This window comes from Notamacropus eugenii, chromosome 6, assembly GCF_028372415.1.
Source record: "Notamacropus eugenii isolate mMacEug1 chromosome 6, mMacEug1.pri_v2, whole genome shotgun sequence".
In the NCBI taxonomy this organism is placed as follows: domain Eukaryota; kingdom Metazoa; phylum Chordata; class Mammalia; order Diprotodontia; family Macropodidae; genus Notamacropus; species Notamacropus eugenii.
Window position 1 is genome coordinate 299248886 of NC_092877.1, and position 22245 is coordinate 299271130.

Genomic DNA, 22245 nt, shown 5'->3' on the forward strand with positions numbered 1-22245 from the left:
TTAGGTACCTAGTGCTACCTCCATGTTACAGTGAAGCATCAGAATGAGCCCTTAGTGGAAACAATTAAGTAGTAGAGTATTATTATTTAAAACAAATAATCAGTTCCTCTGAGTTTCCTTTCTCCCATTAACATCACTCTTCTTAACCTTATATCTGCTAGAAGTTTTGGGGGATTAGAAAAATGGTCATCATAAAATCATTGAATTGCTATCATTGGGGCATAATATAAAAGTTCTGTAATATTCTAGTATTTCACACTGCATAAATATTTAAAGTATTATTGATACTATTGAATCTTGGAATTTCCCTTGATCACATTTCTGAAACCACACATCAGTACCACAGTTTCTAAGAGTGTGGTTTGATATTATTCCAAAAGATTCACTTTAGAACAAAGCAGGACAAAATGAGTTATGTTATGGGTAATGGTGTATTGTGGAAGTCTCACACCCAATTTGGGGAATCCCAGGTGCAATATTTAGAGGATTAGATTCACTTGAAATGTTATAGGTGATGGAAGGGAGAAAAGATCTAAAACTCACATGCTCAGGTTTTTTCTATATGAGAACATACTTAATCCCAGAGTTCTTTTCCCGGGTGACTGTGGACCAGAATGTTTATTTTAAGCCTTTTGTCATCCTATCCTAGGATGACAGGCTTGTAATTTAAGTATGCAATAATACAAATTTATGTAATTATCAAAGGCCTTGCCTGACAGGCTGTTCATTACTCCCTGGAGGCTGTTATTTTGTCGGCAATCAGTATAATCAGTTGAAATACCATGTTTCACATTCAGATACAAATTAACAGAATGCCAAATAACATTTAATAAAAGAAAAGAATGTATGATTTTTTTAGCTTGTTTAATGTGTTTTGATGTGGTTCTCCTAAGGACAGCCCCCACTTCTGAGTTGATTTGCTATAGTTTAGGAGTAATACCTCAACCTCTATAGCTGGCATTGTATGCAACCTGTTGCCCGAACTTGATACCCCTTGAAGAATGAGTTATGTGACTCAAAGGATGACAGAGACTTTAATACTTTTGGAAACATATACTACCCAAGTGTGGCTTTGCACAACATAGGCAGTTCTCTTAATTTCCAGTAGGGGACCAAGTTCTTGGTGGGGTGGGGGGTGGAGAAAGGATGTTTCAAGCTCTTGGCAGCTGGTTCCCCAAAGGGTTTAGGATTCCTGCAATAATTCTTCAAGGTCTGAGTTTCTCTGTTGCATTTTTTCAAGTTATTTTATTCTCAGAAATTTCAAGTTGCTTTACTATTTAATTTAAAATTAGATTTTAAATTGAGTAAAAAAAATTTCAAGTTATTTTACTTTAAAAAACAAAATGTTATTTTAAAAGAATATTTTTAATTGATATGTTTGGTTCTGACATGACAGACATAACCCAGTAATTCTTCCCCAGTGTACATTCCTGGAGATATTTAAGCAAAGCCACTCGAAAGAAGGATTACAACTTTAAATACAAGTAACTCTCCACTTTTATGGCTTACCAATAGTTAATAGTAAGGAAGGATATGCATTTTAAATTGAATTATTTGGTGCCAACATTAACTGTTGTCTTAGTTTTGTGGCCTTTTTTCACTTTGTTATGGTCATTGTACATATTGTTTCTTAGTCTTTGCTTTCACTCTTCTGCATTACATTATACCAGGATCTTCATGTGTCTTTGGTCTTATTTGTTAGTTCTCACAGCTCAGTAATATTCCATTGCGTTCACATGTCAAAATTTATACAACATTGATCAACCATTGACTTTATGTTTTGCTTCCAACTTTTTATATTTGTAAATGATACTTCTATCAAAATATTTATACATGTAAGCCTTTTTACTGCCATTTACCTCTTTGAAGTGTAAACCTGGTCTCTGGATCAAAAAAGTATGAACAATTTAATAACTTTTCTTATATATTTCATAATTACTTTTTATTTTCTCCTCTCTGTTCCCTCAAAAAGTCTCCTTCCCAAGAAAAAATGATCTGTATAAACCAGGTTCCTACTGAATGTGAAACAGGGCTTTGGGGTAACATTTTTAGAAACTGAAGCCTCTTACATCTCACCACCACACTAATATATACTTTTCTATTCCCAAGGATACATAGGAATAATGACTTTAAAGCTGGAAGAGGACCTAGGGTTTATATAATGTAAACCTGTCATCTCATGGGGGCAGCTAAGAATTTGATGTTATGAGAAATGTAGTTTTGATTCATGCCTCTGACATGTGTTAGCTTTGAGACCATGGGCTAGGCCTTCATCCTATCTGGGCCTCAATTTCCTTACTTCAGAAGTGGTTGGGAGATTCATTTTAATTCTACTATGCAACATGACTAATGTGAAAATGTGTTTAATGAGAATGTAAGTGTAAAACCCATATAAGATTGCATGCCATCTCGGGGAGGGAGGAGGAGAAAATTTAAAACTTGTAGAAGTGAGTGTTGAAAACTGAAAACAAATTATTTAATTAAAATTTGAAAAAAGAAGTGATTGGGAGGATCAAATGAGATAATGGATTTAAGGTTCTTGGTAAAGCTACAAGTGCTATATAAATATCAGTTATTTTTATTATGTGTAATTTTTGTAACTAAAATGAAGATCTCTTGAGATGAAATAGGATAGTCAGTGAAATAAAAGCTTAGATTTTTTGTTTTCACAGTTATTTATCAGGTTAACTATTGCTGAAGGTATTAAAATTATAAAACAATGAACAAAAATATTTGTCAACTTTAAAGATGTGTTATTAGTTTACATGTAAGATGTCTGGGATCCTTTATTATACATTTTAGCTAAAAAAAAAAAATTAAAGATATATATTTTAACCTAAAAAAGATACAGTTTGCATTCCCAGTCAAGTTTAGTTGGGCATCCACTGCTATCCTTTCTCCCTAAAGTGATAATTATGAAAAAGACATTACCATTGACAATTTATTTTTCAACTTAGTGGCTAGAACAGATGGATACTTGAATTAATGACATAATAGTTGGTATCTGTCCATAGGGAGCAGAGCCATAGTGATGGAATGTCAGTTTGGGCCAAGGAGGAAAGGTTTCCAGGCCAAAAAAAATGGAGAGCAGGAAAGCACCTCCTCCTGTCAGCTCTACAAAGCCACTTGTCCAGCACGGTAAGCTTCAGCTAGACTAGGACCCCATGCAGCAAGGAGTATACCACTGTTATTAGAAGCATAAAAAGACTAAGGATCAGAAGAATTTAACAAGTTTTTAAAATGTTACTTCATTATTTTGTTCAGATATTGAAAGTGTTCCTCAAAGTTCCATAAAAAGGAAAGGCAAAACTGGAACAAACTAGTAATTGGGATTTTGTGGGACTTCGTAATATTTTATTTTAACATCAGATCTCATATCACAAAATATTCTAAAGATATTGTTAACTCAGTTTATAGGAATTTTCATATTTAAACTTGTAGCATTAATTTTAGGCAATATTTATATTTAAATCTCAAAGGAAATTTTAAAAAATTTTGACATGCAAAGGGTATAAAAATTTAAGCTTCTATATATTTTCCAGTGAATTGGCTTCAAGTCTGACACGGGGAAACACCTCTATAGGTGAGGAAATGATTTTTTCTGCATAAACCAACAAATATTTACTGAGTACCCACTGTTTCCTTAACAAATTGCTAGGTACTGGTAAATGTGAAAATATAAGATAATATCCATGCCCATGAAGAACTCATAGTCTTGTTCAAGAAGCAAAGTACACATATGAAATGTTTTGAAAACAAAACAAGTAAATTTTGATATGCATGAGAGAATATGGTGTGACCTGAAGTTATCAGGGAATACTTCATAGATGTTATATAGGTCTTGAAGGATGGAATTTAGAGAAGAACCAAGGTGGGTGGGGTATGATGTTTGTGTGTCTATGTGTGTTGGGGGAAGGGGTGTCTTAACATAGTTCAGAAGAGGAAGGAACATTCTATGTTGGGGGACTATACAAAGATTGGTTTGAAGAGGAAGACAGAAACAGAAATAAGGCTGGCTAGGTCATGTAGGATCAGATTATGGAGGAACACCTGACTGAAAGCTTCAGATTGGATCACAAGACAATAAGAAAACATTGTAGGAAGAATGTGTGATATAATGAAGCAAAATGTCAATCTGTTGTGGAGGGTGACTTTGAATAGGTCTTGATTGGAAATAAAAACAGCTAGTAGATTATTAAAGTAATAAAATTATGAGAGGTTGTAGTAGTAGTAGAGAAAAATAGGTCTCTGATATATTAACAAAAGCTGCTCGGATTCTTGCCTAAGTTGACTGAAGTAGCCAGCAGAAATGATCATTATTAGACATTCATGAAATTTTATGTAATATATAGTGTTTTACACTGAAAAATAACCTTTTGTGCTTAATTTATTTTTTTAAAAATCTCTTAAGAGGTATAATCATTGTTCATGTGTGTATATACATGTGTATACACACATATGGATAGTATACCTAAAGGCGGTATGCTTGATAATTTAGAATTCCTTGTGGATGTTATATAATATACTATCCCCACCCTTTCATTTTTCTAGGATTTACATTAAAAAGGTACAAAAATTTCCTGAGTATCGAGTTTCCACTGACCCCAAAATTGATAAGAAAATCATCAGAATGGAGCAGGAGAAAGCCTTTAACATGCTGAAGAAGAATTTGATAGATGCTGGAGGAGTTATCAGGTATAAGTTTCATACTGTCCTTTGACATTTTCAGTTTGCCACCTAAATTGCCAGAACCCCTCTACAAGTCCAAGGAGGGCAGTTTATCAGTTTTTCCTAGCTTGTTTTTTCTTTTTAAAGAAATATTCTCACTAGTAGTTTGCTAAGGATAAAGATGATTTTTCTTTATGCCATTCTTAGAATTAACAAATGGTATCATAAATAGACATGAACAAAGAGTTTTCCAAATCTCAACTTTTTTTTTTCAAAATGATCTAATTATAGGTCTTATAACCAGATTAAAAATCCCAACTTTGATTTTCCTGACAACCAAAAATAAAAAAAAAGGAAAAAGGTGATTGAGTTTAAATAAGTTATTCTGTTTCCTTAATAGAAATTTTACCTGACAGCAATTTGCTATAATGTGATAGAAGCTAACTGCAATAAGATAAGAGTTTAACATGACACATTGCCTTCACCCTTTGTACTTCAGATATTAAATAAGAAAGTAGTGTTAGCCTTATCTCTAAATTTCTCACTTTTGTTAGCTTAGGCCAGATTTGATTGTTGTTATTTAACCATAGAATATCCTGCTTTCATGTGGCCTTTAAAAGATTTAGTTACATGGGAAATGAGCAGAATGAAACCTTTTTTTGATCCAATGTGTGTTATACTTGTAAGTAATTTTCATTTCATCAAGTTATCATTGCAACCATGTAGTATAAAAACATCAGTTAAAATACTATCCTTCAAAGCAGTTCATTTGCCTTATGGCTATTTTCTGCATTGCCATACAAGAGACCTGTGTTTGATTTCCAGTTTATTCCCTTGCTCATTGGGCCAACAGGAGCTGGGAGTGCTGTGGAGGCAGTGTTGTTGTGCCCCTGTGAGCGAAGAGTATCCCATATAGCTCAACAGGCTCTGAATCACATCCACTCTTTGGATGAAAGGATGGTAGGTGCAATGCAGAAGCTTAATTGGGGTAAAATGGAGGGTAAATGGGGTGATACCCATTTCAGGATATGATGGTTAACATTATTGTCTTTTTGTTGTGAGGTAAAATTCCAATGATATAGAACTCAATAGAAAATTACTTGTGTATAATGCTTTGATCTCCACCACCACTTCAATTTTAGGTCTATCACAAGGTTTATAAAGGTTTTTGTTTGTTTGGGATACAATCTGCCACAATTTGCACAGAGCATATATTATAATTTGCTATAAAACTGTGTTATCTTGAAGTTTTGTCTTACTAGACTTCTTGATAGTTTGAGTGAGAAATGATTTTTCTTATTTCTGTTTTATGCCTTAATTTAAAATTTTTCCTCTTTATTAGGTGGTATGTACAGTTGCCAACCCGAAAGGCCCATCAGTATCATGAACTGCAGAAACCTTGCCTCATTCCTTCTCCTTCCCCTCTCCTTGTGTCTTCACTTGAGAATGAGGAAGATACAGTTCGGGATGAGAACTGTACGTTATCCTCACGCCTACATCCACAAGTAGCAGATAAGATCAGAGAACTGGTATCTCAGGGAATAGAGCAAGTCTATGCAGTGAGGAAACAACTAAGGTATAGTGGAAGTGAGATAAGCGTTAAAGTTAAGTGTTCCACATCTTTTCTTCCTCTCCATTCACATAGCTACCACTCTAGTTCATGCCCTCATTACCTTGTGCATGGACTACATGTGTAGATTCCTTGTTGGTCTCCCTTCGTGGGTCTCTCATCCATCTTCATACAGGTGCTCAAATAATCTCACTAAGACCATATAATCTTTAAGAATAGTGGGTTCTGATTGCTTATAGGGTAATATACAAACTCTCTAACTTTATTTCATATTACTCCCCTTTACAGATCTCCATTACAGTCAAAATAGACTTTTAGTCATTCCCAGAACTCAGTATTCCATCTTCTGCCTCCACGTGTTCTTTTTTGTCCTCTTTCCTGGAATGCTCTCCCACTTCAGCTCTGCCTCCTACATGCTTTGTCTTCCTTTGTGGCTCAGCTCTGGTATCTACTCCTTATTAAAGCTTTCTCCCTCTTAAATGTTTCCTTTTATCATACTTACCTGTACACACAGGGGCAGGGAACCTTGATAAATCCCCTTAATAAATTCCCTTAATAGAAGGATTTGTTCTATAAAACTTTAACTCAGTCAAAAGGCCATACTCACGGACCTAGAAGGCCACATGTGGCCTCTTAGCCACAAGTTCCCCACCCCGGGAATGCAGAACGTTAGTTCCATGAGGGCAGGGACTGTTGTGTTATTGTCTTTGTTTCCTTGGTACCTAACGTATCAAGGGCACTTAATAAATAGCAATAATAAGTGATGATAATTAACATTTACATGGTATTTGAAATTGCAAAGTACTTTACATGTTATCTATGAATTGTAGGTCTTATTATTATCCCCATTTTATAGATGAGGAACCTGAAACTAAGCCTGGTTGAATGGCTTGTCTGGGGTTGTGCAGTATCTGAGGCAGGAATTCACATTTTCAAATCCAGTTCCCTATCCAGTACACCATGTGCTGTTGGATCCTTTTCACCGAGTAGACAAGCCAGATGTTGTCATTTTATTAAAAACTGTAACTTTTCCTGAACCAACAATTTCCCAGCAGAGTCTTGGCAAATCATAGTTCTGTGACGTCCAGTGTTTCCAACTATGTACACAGTATTAAAGTCTAGCAAATTTAACTATCTCTAAACTAACTTAAAATAGTATATATATTTCAAATCACACTAAAATGGAAATAATCATAGAAAAATTTCTGTGCCTTCAATACTAAGACCTACCCAGGGGCCCAAATATTTCACATGATATTTAATGAGGCACCTTTTGTGGTAGTCCTTTTATAGTGGATGAATTTGGATGGTCCCTTTTTAATGGAAATTGACCTGTAGATTTCTGTTCAGAATTCTTTGATATGCAACAAATAATTAAGCTTTTTCACTTAAAATTAGGTGATTTGAGAACCAGAAGGCTTGTTCCTCTCACACATCTTGGCATGTGTATTGTACTTTAAAGTTTGCAATATACTTTGTATGCATTATTTCATTTACTTCTTTTATCAACTTTGGGAGATAGGTACTTAAACATATCATTATAATTTCCATTTTACAGACCAGTAACCTCAGTTTCAGAGAGTTTTTTCACACTGAAATTTAGCAACTTGTCCATGATCACATAGCTAGTAAATATTAGAGATGTAAGGTTCAAAATCAATTAATGATCCTCCAATCCAGGCTGATGTTTGTTATTCTCTTCTGCATTGCTTTGGGGAAATTCCAGTAACATTTCTGCATGATTCTGATCAGCAGTTATTTTTTTTTTTTTTTACTCATTTTACATCTTTTTTTTTTTACTCACTTCATATTTAATATATACTAGAGTTAACTTTTTTTGTGTGATGGATCCCTTTGGCAGGCAGGTAAAGCCTGTGGAACTCTCTTAGAATAATATTTTTGAATGCATAAAATACAATACATAGTATTACAAAAGAAACCAATTATATGGAAATGCAGTTACCAAAATGTTTTTTAACTTTTGGATTGCATAGTTAATAGATTCCAGGTTAAGAATCCCTTCATGAATATAACATGGTAAAATTCAGAATTTAGTAAACCTCAAACCCTATCCTTTAGAGACTTCCTAATAGTGTCAGAAGGGCTTTGTCACAATAGGTCTCACCTAGAAAATATTGTATAAGTATGGATTCTTAAGGATAGTGTTGTGGCATGACATGAATATATTTTCTGTATTAACTAATATGTTACTTAACTAATAATCATGGTTTATCTAATAATGACTCCAGCTTTTTATGTGTATGCTCTTTTTCATCATGTACTTCACATTTAATTGGTATAATTACCATTTTCTGGCTATATCTCTTTCTGCACATTATGTTTCACATACTATTCCACTCAACTGTTTCATTGATCCTCCCTTGGTTTTCCTGGGGCAGAAAAGGTTTATTCTTTTCAGTTATCACCATAAAATACCAAACTAGTTTGCATATAACCATTTGGAGAAAGAAAGCATTAAAGTTTTCTCACCCATGTGGACTCTAAAACACTCTTGTAGAAAAATTAAAAGTGGGAAAATATGGAAAGGTTATAAATATAAACCATACTTTATATGGAAAAAAATCTTTCCGGTTTTGGTTTCACATATGTTTTAAATTATTTTTCCTTTTTCATATATCCACAGAAAATTTGTAGAGAGGGAATTGTTCAAGCCTGATGAGATACCTGAAAGACATAATTTGTCCTTTTTCCCAACTGTGAATGACATAAAAAATCACATTCATGAGGTCCAGAAGTCCTTGAGAAATGGGGAGATGGTGTATAATTCAGAAACTCCTCCAGCTACGGTATGATTTGAAGTACATTTGATTTATTTTGTGGTTCTTACTTAGCTTTCTTTTGCTCTTGTGTCCATAATAGGTTCCATTCATGATGTTAACCAGAATTTAGTTTACTTCTTGGAATTTATTTGTAACAAAAATAAATAAGTTGTGAAAAAAGAAGTCAGTCTGAAAATGTATGTTATTTCTCTTAAACTTATAGCACTATTTTCTTGACCAAATAGGACTAATAGTTTTTTTTCATTTAAAAGGCTAGGCCTGAGTGTTTTCTTTATGAAGAAAATTATAAATAAGGGTTAATAGGAGATAATGGGATGTTTGTTATCTAAACAAATCCCTGAGGATAGATGGATTACCAGATTTCTCCTTAATAACCACATTATTTCAGAGACTCATTGAATCACAGAGTTGCAAGATCTAGTCCAATCTCATTATTTTAGACTGAGGAAATTGAGGCCCTTTAAGGATTAAGTGATTCATCCCAGTAGAGACAAGTGGTCCTTAATTGTTTTCACTTTCCATACAACTTATTGATGTAAATTTATCCTAACTGTGACTAAAAAAGTTTTCCCCAAATTTTACTGATGGTATAGTTAGGACAGTGAAATAATCAGGTGAATTTACATGTAATTGCAACTATAAAGTAATGAGATTGATTTTCATGTGTGACTCACACAAAAAAGATAATGAACTCCATCCTACTCTCTTTATTCTCAGACCCCCTACCACACAGATGTAGTATGTCTAGATTTTCCGAGATCTTTTGGTCTGGGAAGAATGAAAGCTCAATTTCGTATTAAGTCAGATGAAATGTATAGAGTTAGTAGGTGATTAATAGGCATTTTAACCGAAAAAACAAAGCTTGAGAGAGAAGGTTAGAGGACTGGCAGGGCCCTCCCAGTTGTCAGCAAGCTTTTCTTAAATGCCTAAGATACAAAGAAAGGCAAAAACCAATCCCTCCTCTTGAGCTCACAGTATAATGGGGGAGAGAATATGAAAACAGCTATGTTCAAACATGATATAGATGGAGCCATTGAATCAAAACCCCTCGTTTTATAGATAAGGAAGCTGAGGACTAGCATGGTTAAATGTCTTGTCAGCCCAAGGTGTCAGAGCACCAGGGTAATCCTTCATTTACCCTATAATCCTAGTGAGGAAAGGTTTAGGTTCCCATCTCTAATCCTTTCTTTAACCCATTTCTCTGTTCTTCCATTTATCTTCTGATAAGGGAAGAGACATAAGAGGTGTCACTGGAATAGTGGGGCTTCTCGATTTCTTCTTGGTTACCTTTCAAATGGGATACCTTGCATATCGAAGGTGATTGCAGATTTCTAGGTACACTTGAGGAAGATGAAATATACCACAGTGGAATATTATTTTCTTGCAGCTTTTAGAGTCATTCTTATTACTTTTTACCTTGTAACACTTTTTTCACTTTTTCAGTGACATTAAAATCTTGAAATTTATATGGAAGTTATCAGTATTTTTGCTTTGTAATACATTGGCGGTCGTCATAGCATAATAATCTAAGTAACTACATACTAAAAGATAACTGCAGTTGGAAAAATATAAAGGATAACAATTATTGATAACTTTCAATATCGTTCTTTTATATGTATATTTTCACATCTTTACTGAATAGTTTATTTCTCATTTCAGTTCCAATGGACCACAGACAGTGGGAACATTCTCACAGAGACTGTAACAGTTACATTTGCATCGCCATCCACCGAGGGTAGGCTTATGCTGAATGTAGTTTTAAAATACTTTTAAATGTATCTGACGAATTCCAAATTTTCCTGAAGACCAATTTGCATGTTTTCTTATAAATAAAAAAGATAATCTGTGGCTAAGCTAACTAACTGGAGGGCTGAGACAGTTCCATCAGCAACCACCTTGAGGTGGTTTGAAGCAAAAAGGTCCCTTTGACCCAATAGTTATATGCTTTCCTCTTTCTTTTTGCGATTTGTTACTTTTTTTCTCCCAATCTTTATCTTCCAAGAGTCTTTTCAGACATTGGTTATCATTACATAAAAAAAGCTTTGTGCCTATCTACCCATAATATACATGATAGGCATAGTGTTACTGATTAGTTACTGATTATTATGCACATTAGGAGGTGGCAGTAAGAGAGTTAAAGTTTTAAGTCCTGGAATTAATTATGAAGGGAGATTACAAAATCTCTTTTCTAAGGGTCTTAAAAAAAAAGAAAAGGATAGGGTTCTTATATATCTGGAGAATTTTAGGTGTAGCTCTACGTAAAATCATGAAGAATGGACTGACAAGATGATCTTATAAAGTTCTATAATCCAGTTTTTCAAACCAACTTAAATGATGAGGGACTGGAATAAATTGCCCTGAAATTCAATAGAAATAGTTCTTATTTTAACAGTTTATTGGTGATGTGATATACTTTAGGAAGCTCCCCAGGAGAATCGGTTATCACTAAAGTGGAAGCGAATCGGACAGGGGAGTCTTTGTCTCCAGAGACAGCCCACTTGCTCTCTTCACTTTCTTCATTTCAGCCCAAAATATTTGCACAGTTGCAGGTAGGTGTTCAACAAAGTAGTCAAGTTTAATTATTTCCATTCAGATTTTCAAAGCATTTATATTTTCTTTTTTATTTCTTGATGGAAAGGTTATGATAATTTTCACAGAGAATTTATTCCTTATAAATTCCCATTTTAGAAATAACCTAGCACCTTTCCATTGATTGAAGATATATTGAGTATGAATTGAATTGAATATGAATAAAGTGAAATTTAGTCCTCACCTTCTTAGTATACTCTCCTTTTCCCTTTTAGTATCATATAATGATAGATTCAAAGAATTTTAGAAGAAAAGACCTTAACCAGTATTATTTTTTTTTTTGTCCTAAACAGGTGTCTGAATGGTGAACAATAACCTGTAAGAAAAAAAGGTGCCTTAGTTAATCGTTTTGGTAATTGATTTTTATGTTTCACAGGGTTTACAGTTACAACCAGCATTCACCTCTACTGATGGAACGACTGCTTTGATATCAGTAAATAGCCACTCTCATTCTACTTCTGCAAACCTTCTGGATTCAATAGGAGGTACTGCAGTGAACCATTCTCTTGTGTTCACTCAAGGACATAACCTTCAAGCAGGAGCCTGCCTGACACAGGGTCATCCTGCTTCCTCTACACTCAGTAACCTTCCAGGGTCTGATCAGAACCTTGTTACAATGGGCCAGCTGGTAGCAGTTGGAGGTGTTGAGGATACAGGAAGCCTGGAAGGAAGTGTTCATCAGATTTTTTGGGGAGATGTACAAACCATTCCAATCAGGATTGTGAACAACCACCCAACTCTTAGTAAGTTGAAACCAGTCTACATTATTATTACTTTTAATATTTGTGAAATTAGTATGTCAAAACAAAAAATTTATAGTCCGCTCAGTGGATTTACAATCTCAGTAAAGTTCAATAAGACTGCAAAAGAAAGAGGAAAAAAAATCTCACTACTTAGAATTAAACATGTACTTTATTTTTCTCTGCTTCTTCCTTCTGTTATCCTTCCCAGCTTCTTAGTCCAAAAATTAAAATCACTAAATCTAATCAAAACTAAAATCAATAAATGCTCAAAAACTAAATTGATAAAGGTGCAAAACCAATAAAGGTTTTCATGGGTGGGTTTGAAGGTGTTAAGAGTGATCTACTTTATGAATAAAAATGAAGACATTTCTAATGGGAGAACTCACAATATAGTAAAATGAGCCTTAAATATAAAGTGAAGGGACTGAAGTACTTCAGGGAAAAAAGGAAGAAAAAGTAGAATTGACATTAGTCAACCATCAGAGGAAGAAAAAGAAATAAGAATTTTAGCTAGGAACCACTAAGGTTGAGTTTTGTGACCTCAGTATATCTGGAAAGGATGAATGAACCCATTTTCCCTAGTTACTGGGGAGCAGCAATGAGCTTTATCAATTTCAAGTACACCACAACAGCAACTGAGAGGAGGAGATTCTTCCTTTCTTTTCTTATTGGCAGCAGTTTATTTGTTTGAAGTCTGACATCTAGGGTAGACAAACCACCCCTAAAGGTAGAGAGGAAAAGAAGGGACTCCTGTCTCCAGTGCTTTTGTCTTCGGATTGTTGCAGGTGTGTAAATTTTTCTTTCCTAAAACAGACATCATAATCAGCTGTTGCAGCCACAAGTAACAAGCATTTCTTGCAAGAGTAGTAAAATAGCATGGGAAATTAAAGACAAGGTAACATTTTACAGGCGTGGAAAGATCATGAGCTGACCACAGTGAATTCAGAGAAAAAAAAGAAGGAATAGTATAATTATAAAACAAGACAGTCAGTATATCACCTCATGTGAAAGTTATTAGCAAATCATCAAGAACAACATGTTAGAATGATCAGCTGTAACGATGTAAAAATGACCAACAGTGGAGGAGTCAGTTCAGTCGCCAGCATTCATTAAAAACTTCGCATGAGCCAGGCTTTGGCCTAAGCACTGGGGATTCAAAGACAAAAATGAGAAAGTCCCAGTTCTCAGTAATAGCCAGCATTTATGTGGCACATTAAGGTTTGCAAAAAGTATTTTATAAATGCTATCTCAGTTTATTGTTCAACAACCCTGGGAGGGAGGTGTTATCATTACCCCTGTCTTACAGATGAGAAAACTGGGACAGGTTACATGACTTGCTTTGAGTCACACAGCCAGTACTTGTCTCAGGTGACATTTGAACTCAGGCCTTCTTGACTGCAGGTCCAGTGCTCTATCATCTGAGCAGCCTATATGCTATCTTTAAGAAGCCTGCATTTTAATGGGAGACTTAGGTAGTATCTCCATAGAAATAACTGAAAATATAACTGCATTTCTCAGAGACTTAAAGTGAGAATCATTTTTTTTTAATCACTTGTTTCTGGTAATGAGTTTTTATTATCAGAAGTAGAAATAGTGGGCTTTCCTCTGATTCTATGGATTGTCATTAGGTAATGAATTCTCAATTGTCTTTTCAGTGATGGTAGTGAATTTGTATGATGCCTTTACATTATGGTCCACTCTCCGTTATAGTCAGCGGCACACATTGGAGAGATTAGTGAGGCCAGCAGGACCAGTGGAATCATACAGTCCTAGCTGACAGCCTTAGCCTCATTAGCATCATGCTCTAATCAACTTAGCCAGTCACCGACAGCATAAGATATGTTTTTGTAAAACTGATAATTACTATTAGCTGGCCTCACTGGATCACTTCTTTTTACTCAAATAATTGAGCTGGATATTTTTAGGAGGAATTTTTACAATTTTTTTGAGAAAAAACAAAATACACACTGTAGAAACTATTCTGAAATTATATCCTCATCTCCATTCCTATTCACTTCTTTTTTTCCCTGTTCACTTTTTAGTTGGAAGAACTGTGGTAATTTCCTTCAGAAAACATTCATTTTTAAAAACCACTGATTGAAATAGTTTTAAATACTATGTAACTGACTAGAAGCATCTTACTTATATGTCACTGAAGAATACTAAAGGCTCACAACCTTGTGGCAGAGGGCTTCTAAGAGGTCTGTTCAGCGGCAGGCCTAACAAGACGGCCTTTTTGAAGTAAACTCCCAGGAATTCTTGAATTGAATTAGAATTTGAGAGGCCACTTGAATTTGATAAGAACTCCCAGAGCTACTCAAACCAGATAATCAATGCTTCTCTGTTGTGAGGCTTAAAGGCTTCACGGATATACGTTTGGTACACACAACCCTCCCTTTCAAGAAATGTATGGTTGCTTTAACCTCTGTTCTGTTCATCAGTTGGGAAAAAAATTGACATCCCAGAGAGAGATGAAGATTTTATCTGAGATCTCCTGCTTTCCTGTTTTCAGTAGAACTACTGTTATGTACTAAACTTAGATTTATTTAGTTTCAATTGTTTTGAAAATAAGTTTAAGGTTGGAAATTATATGTACTGAAGCTTCATTTTTCTGGTAGATAGAACAAGTGAATAGTGCAGATAATCAAGTTAAAACATTCTTTAAAGGTGCAACTTTTTTTTTTTCCAAAATTAGGACAAACATTAGAGTTTCTTGATCAGCAGAAAATTTCCATTAACATTTAACTACACAAGCATGGAAACCTTTATAATTAAAGGTTGTTGAAATGGTACCATGTATAAGTATTTGCAGCATATGTTCCTAACTGTACAAACATCTGAAGTTTTCCTTCAAAGAAAGGGAACTATGTTTCCTTTTATTCACATAAATATTCAGTGGCATCCTATCTTTAAAAATTAATTAGGCTAAACAAACATCTGTTTGAAAAGTCTTACTTACTAGGGTTTATTTTTTCTCATTTAATGAACTGGTTATTCTTAGAAGAGATATTTAAAGAAGAATAGCTTTACAATTTTGTCTACACTCCTCTCTCCTTTTTCTGTTGTTAATCATGTTCAAGAAATATAATTCTTTCATCTTTTCACACAAAAAAATGAGTGACATGAATGTTATAAATCACAAAATTGTTGCATTCTCAAGTGTACAACCTAGCGTATAAATTACTATCATGTTTTAAACTCTTGTCATGCTTAGCTTCTAAAAATATGTAATTCTAAAGAGCTTAAAAGTGCTGACCTTAATATCTGTCTTTTGTTTGTTTTTAAAGTTGAAGAAAATCTACAAGGTACTATTTCTGTGAGTCAAATCAAAGAAGAGCCCAGTGAAACCAACATTATCTGAGCAAGTAAATAATATCTTGGACAGAAATACCTCATCTGTGGTTTAAGTTTCTCAAGACTTTTTAAGACTTAAAATTTTGAAAAATTGACCTCTCTTGGAAATGAAAGTGGGTGGTATCAAAATGGTGCGCAATTCTTCATAGTGTCATTGTAAAGACATTGTATAGAATAGTTTTAATGGAGACTGAAAATGATTTGTGACAATTCAAAGTCATTATGTACCCTTATAAGAGAGTTTCTCTTCTCAATTTTGGATAGATCTGCTGTTTCTAAATTGTCTGATTTAACCAATATTTCAAAAAGTAGGCTAAAATGAATGACTTGTAAAGGTTTAGTGCCAACATACATACTTCTTCTGCTCATAGAAAGTCTTATCTGATTTTGGTGCTTAGTGGCTGGCTGACAAAAACATGCTCTTACATACATCAGTCATATGACAGGCTTTTTTCTTTATCCTTTTTTTTCTTCTTAGAAGCAAGATGCTAGGGCTTAAACTGCTAAAGGAGGGACATGGCTTTGATAACAGAGCCTGTTTGGCACTAGTGGGAAAAGGTACTTATGTGAAGAGATTGAATGTAAGAAAGAAAGTTACATTCCAAGGCTAAAGAAAATATGGATGACAAATGAAAGCACACTGAAAATATGAAATATAATGGATCTCATTTGTTCAAATCATTTTTAACGCTATGAATGATGTTCTCTTGGGTTGCAATCCGTTTCACCTGGTATGACTACTAATGACCACAGTCACTTTGGGTAAAATGTGGCTGTACTTCAGCTACTTCCCTTTAACTTTTTGCACTTCCATTTACAAAGAACTTGTTAATTAAGTTTTCAGAAGGATACTTGGAATATTCTAAGTGCAGAGAATCCTATATCCTTAAGTAACTTGAATTACACAGAAAAGCAATAGAAGTACATGTAGCATATATACTGTCTTTATAGCTAGAACACTACCATCAATGGAATTAGAGAACTTTTGAGTACATGAAAAGGTTCCCAGAGTTTACAGGCAATTTACAAAGCTTTTTAAACTGATCTCAGAGGATTTTTTTTAATATTACATTGAAAAAAAAATGGGCATATATTTACATTTTTTCCATGCCACACAAAATTCTTCATGGATTGACTGGCATTTAGAAGTAAGATATTTCCATTAAAAATATTTGTGCATAAAATTTGTTATTTATAATAGTAAAATGTATTGATCTATTGCATTTGCTAATTAAAGTATTAATATTTACTTCAAATGCCAAGCATCATAGCATTTTCAGTATAAATCCCTATTGTCAGTATATTGCTAAGCCAGAAAAGTCAAGTATAGTTGTCAGGAATTCAGCTTAATTATAATTTTTCTTTAAAAAATTATAAGGAAGGGTTTATCAGTGTTAGATATTAAAGATCCAGAGCTTTCACATAGACAAAGCAAAATGATGTTTGAAGATATATTCTGACTACTCTGAATCACTTTTTGTGATTTTTAAAGTGATTAAAATCACAAAGGATTCTCATCCTTAATCCAGTTCAATTATTTTAGTGTCTGTCTACATTTGGAGAGTTCTTTCATTCCAGGTAGATGAAAAATAGAACCTGTACTTTAATTGTAAACATTTTTGCTTTTTTATATTTAATTTTTACTCATGATATTATTTAATATGAAGTTTAATTTTTAGTTAAATTTAAAACTTTAGTAAAAAATACATTCTTTCCTGAGGAATGAAAATATTTAATGTGGTCATTCATAATGACTCCAACTCTGCCAAATCTAATTATGTTAAGTCTTTTATACTTGATAAATTTTGTGTTAAGTCCACTGATAATTTGCCTTAAACTTAAATTTCTACTAAAGTTTGTGGTAATTCACCTAAAACCATTGAGCGAATTTGTCCATATTAATTTCAAATTTAGGGATATGGAGACTAAAAAAAAATTACTTTTATTTTCCATTGCATCTCTCAAACTGGTGTTTTATTACCCTCTTCCTTAAGATTGCAAATAGTAAATCTCGGTCTTGCTGATTATTAATGATAGAAATTATTGATTTGACATTTTCACTGTTTCTTTTGGAGATTTTTCTTTTCCTTTTAGTTATTGAATTGGTTAGTGAAATGCTAACTAAGAAGCGTATCTTGTTCTGTAACTTTATGCTAAAGAGATTTCAGAGAATATAACCTTAACTCTTAATCAGAAGAGATGTTTATACAAATATTCCTCTCATCTCATTTTGCTGAATCTCTGCTTTTTATTATTAGAACAGAAGGTAAAAGTGTAGCCTGAAAACAAATGTAAAAGAATGCTTAAATTTAAGTCTTTGATTTTACTTTCTTTTAGTTTTATAGATAGACACTAAATTATCAGTATTTTCCTCTGGGTTTTTTGTTGAGTAGTTCTTCCAAAAGTTGACTACCAGACAAGTTCTAGAAACTTATTATTCTTCGTCCTCCGAGTGCATGCTCAGGTTATATCAGTGTTGTCTTTGAAGGTGCCTAGGCTTTTGTTATTTAAAAAAAAGTGTTTACATATATTGTCTCAGATTTGTTTTAAGGCATGTATTGAATTTGTCATAATGGCATAACATTTTCTATAACCACATAGTTGGCATTCTCTTCCTAATTGCTATGTAGCAAAATATTACGATTTTTTGTGTGTAATATTTGATAAGATTCAGGTAGTGCATTTAAAATAAGCAGGTATGAATTCAAAATTGACATTTGAGCAAATTTCTGAACTATTGACTAATTATCATTATTCTCTTCATATTCCAGGCCATCAAATTTATTTCAAGCCCCACTGCAAGTCACTTGTAGTTAAACAATTACAATTTCCCTCAATGTCAGTTTCTCATAAAGGCAGTTAGTATCTTTAAAACAAAAAAGGCTTATGCATGCAGAAACTGTTGACCAAAAGGCAGGAAATAGGAAACCTGGGTCCCTTGTTCTTATCTTGACTAGAGTTTTTAGTATTAAACCAAACAAATCCAAGATTTCTTTCTTTATATGCCATAGAGACATGCTTAATCATGTGGATATGAAAAATGTTGTTTAACTTGTATAAAATTTAAAAAGAGATAAAGTGTATATTTATTGTAACTTAATGTATAGTGTTCTTGTTATAATGTAATTTTTTTTAAACTTAAACCAAAAAAGCCTTTTTTTAAAACTTGTTATAAAATTTTTTATATTTCCCTTGGAGATTGAGGTGCTTTTTGTTTATTTTGATGCTATAAAATAAACATCTTGTTACCCGACTACTTTGATTGTGAAACTGATGTTCTAGGAATCTGAAAGTACTTAATTAAGTATAACTAGTAGAAGACCAGGAAGAAGCTTAAAGCCCTGTTAACATAACAGCCATTGACTTCTAAAGGAATTCCTTTAAGGATGGGGAAAGGATCATTTGTATGTAGCTCTGCTAGTTTTATTTATTTCTTCTTTTACTCTCTTTACTTTATTTTCTTCACTCTTACTTCACTGTCATTATCAGTGGGGGTAGAAGTCTTTCTTCTATCAGTAGGTGTGCCAAATTAACTTATGGTCCAGAAGCATTGGATGACCGTAATGTTTGTGATTATTAACAACTTTAGTTATGGTAGCCAAGCCTTAGTGCAAAAAGGGTCCACACCTTTTTTACTTGAGTAGACAATCATAGACTTTCAGAACTGGAGCTAGTCCTACCTGGACCTGGTCAGGAATTCCCTCTACCACATCCCTCAAAAAAAGTCATCCAGTTACCACTTGAAAATTGATGGTAATATGAAATGTGCTTATTCTCAAATAGCCCATTCTACTTTTGAACAGCTCTTATTAGACTTTTTCTTTCATTGAGTTCAAGTTTTCCTCAGTGCAACTTTTTATCATTGCTCCTAATTCTGACCCTTTGAGACCAAGCAGAGCAATTCTGATACTCTGTCTTGATGACACCCCTTCATAAATGCCTGTCTAATCCCCTAACCACCTACTCATATTCATATCCAAGTCTTTTCTTCTCCAAGCTAAGCATCCCCAGGTAAATCAACTGTTCATCATATAACGTGGTCTCCCGTCCTCTCATCAACTGGTAACATGGTTAAGGCCCTTAGATCATAAGTAAAAAAGATCATTTTCAACTATTTTTAATTATTCATTGCCCATTAGGTGGTGACAGTTTTACTTTGCAGAAGAATTTACCTCAGTTGTCTGATAGCAATATTGTGTCCACTCATCAAACCAGTGATAGGGGAAATGAAAGAAAAAATGTCCCTTTTTTCCAAGGTAATTTTTGCTTTACACACAGAAATGATCATAAATTGGATCTAATCTATAGTTTGGGAGGGTAAAAAAGTTTCAGCTGTTATGTTTTTTCCTCTTTTCTAGGATTAAAAAAAAAAAAAGACTCATTAGGACAAAGTCCTCTATTCTTCTGTGGAACTCCCTGGATTCAGTTTAATTCAACAAATATTTTTTGAAAGCTTTTAATATTCCAGATACTGTGCTAGGTGCTTTGTATACAAACACAAAAGTGAAAATAGTCCCTGCCTCCAAAGACCATCCATTGTGTAGATCCAGACAGATTCCTGAAGTCTTAAATAATATTGTTGACTTCTATAATTAAACATTATTACTAATTATTTTCAATGACTTGATAAATACTAATTTACCTGTGCATCCTTGTAGTTCTGTGATGATTTCTAACAAATGAAATATCCAGAAGGCTGGAGTAAAAGTAGTTGGTATCTTGCTTGAAGTCTGACATAGCATAAATGATTTTTAGGATCTTTTGTTGTAATAGGAATAGTATATTCCAAAATATATTTGAGTAGGGGCATTTGAGTCAATAAGTCCCTTAATCCATCTCTCTTATTATAGGAGATGTAGTGCCCTGATACCTGACCAGGTAGGAACACATCTCAATCAGTCAGGAACTTTTAAGTATTAAAAGTTGTTAAAAGCTATTGGAATGATGTTTACAGAAAGTCTTTTCAGATTGGTTAAAGAAATCGGATCATACCATGAGAAGACTTACATGAATTAATGTAAAGTGAATTAAGAACCCAGAAAAGAGTAGATATGTTAGCTAGCTAGTATCTGAGACTATACTTGAACTGAGGAAGATGAGTCTTCCTGACTTCTGGCCCAGCACACTATTCACTGTGCTACCTTGCTACATTATAAGGTTAATACCTTTCTGGGCTTTCAGTCAGCTAGGGGAGAGTGATCAGAACTTGCGTTGATAAGGGTAGGCAGACTTCTGTTTAGTCATACCTTCCACCAGAAGCCAACAAAATCTGGGTGGAGGGCTACAGACTGACATTATATCTATTCTTTTGACCCTTACATCTTCAATATAGATTAAAGCTGTCTGCATGTTACAGATAACCATCTTACTTTTGTGGCTCATGTTAAACTCATGAGAAATACTTTATCTACTTATACTTGTCACTCTCCCCTCTAGATTCTATCAGGTTTACTGTAAATGAATTTGAGACAGGACCAAAGGTTAGCCAAGGATAGTCTGTGTACTCCACCCACCTAACCCACATTCCTGGCTTTATTATGCACATTTGTCAACAATAAAGACCAATTGCTTCATACAAAATACAGTACTGTATTTTGGCCTGCAAAAAAAGTCTCCTTGTGCTATTTTGTATTTAAGAAGTGAAATATCAGTTTTTCTCTCTTTTATTGAAAGTACTGAAGCTCTTGTATGACAAACTTAATATTTTCTGTCCACACAAACATTCCTTTGATAGGTAGAAGCAGGGCTTTTCAATCTGCTATTTCTACAGTTCTCCATTTTGCTGTTTTCCATATTGCTGTTCTCAGTTCTGCTACTGTCAAATATAAATCTATCAAATCTGGGAAAATGAAAAAGGGAAGCCTCTGTGAAAGAGCCAGCAAAGTCCCTTGACTGTCTATAAGCATGCTTCTAGGTAAGCCTTTAAAAAATTTGCCACCTACACATAGACAACTTCCTCAACCAGTCTTTCAGTCTTTTTTACTTCTTGAGCCTAGCACCTTTCTCTAAAATATCCTTTCCCAAGCTAGCTCTGTTACACTCTCTCCTCTGTTATGAGGCCAGAGAGGTAGTATGACCATTCTTAGACATTTTGCAACCTTAACTAAGACTCTGAGATGTTGCACTAAAATGCAACTAAACTCAGATTAATTAATCACAATGAACAATCTTGATGAAACCCATATCTGTACTATCAGTAGAGATGGAAGACTAGAGGTATAGAATGTTGCTTTGCCTGCCAGACATGGTTACTTCATTGGTTGGTTTTAAATAACTCTTATTTGTTGCAAAGATAGATTATTACTCTTTGGACTCTACTTGTGACTCTCCTGACTTTTCTTCATAGTGTCACAGCAGCCTTCTCACCTTTCTTACTATGCCTCTGTGACCCCTTCCTCTGATTGACTGGTTCCTCCCAGAATCTACATGTTAAAGAAAATGCTTGTATCTGCCATTATTTATTCCTTCATTCCTCCCCAGGTTCTACTCTTGACTGTCTGGACTTTTTCTCCACTATGCC

General features: G+C 34.1%; 1 protein-coding gene across 1 annotated transcript in view; it reads left to right on the forward strand.

The window, feature by feature from the left end:
- CARF (calcium responsive transcription factor) overlaps window positions 1–18978 on the forward strand; it is a 47892-nt gene extending 28914 nt beyond the window's left edge. The window contains exons 7-14 of the mRNA XM_072617321.1: window positions 3015–3138; window positions 4552–4695; window positions 6011–6244; window positions 8883–9045; window positions 10699–10774; window positions 11458–11588; window positions 12005–12371; window positions 15659–18978. Coding sequence (XP_072473422.1) covers window positions 3015–3138; window positions 4552–4695; window positions 6011–6244; window positions 8883–9045; window positions 10699–10774; window positions 11458–11588; window positions 12005–12371; window positions 15659–15732 — 1313 coding nt within the window. The 3' untranslated portion in view covers window positions 15733–18978. The remainder of the gene's footprint in view (window positions 1–3014; window positions 3139–4551; window positions 4696–6010; window positions 6245–8882; window positions 9046–10698; window positions 10775–11457; window positions 11589–12004; window positions 12372–15658) is intronic.
- Window positions 18979–22245: the final 3267 nt, after the last annotated feature.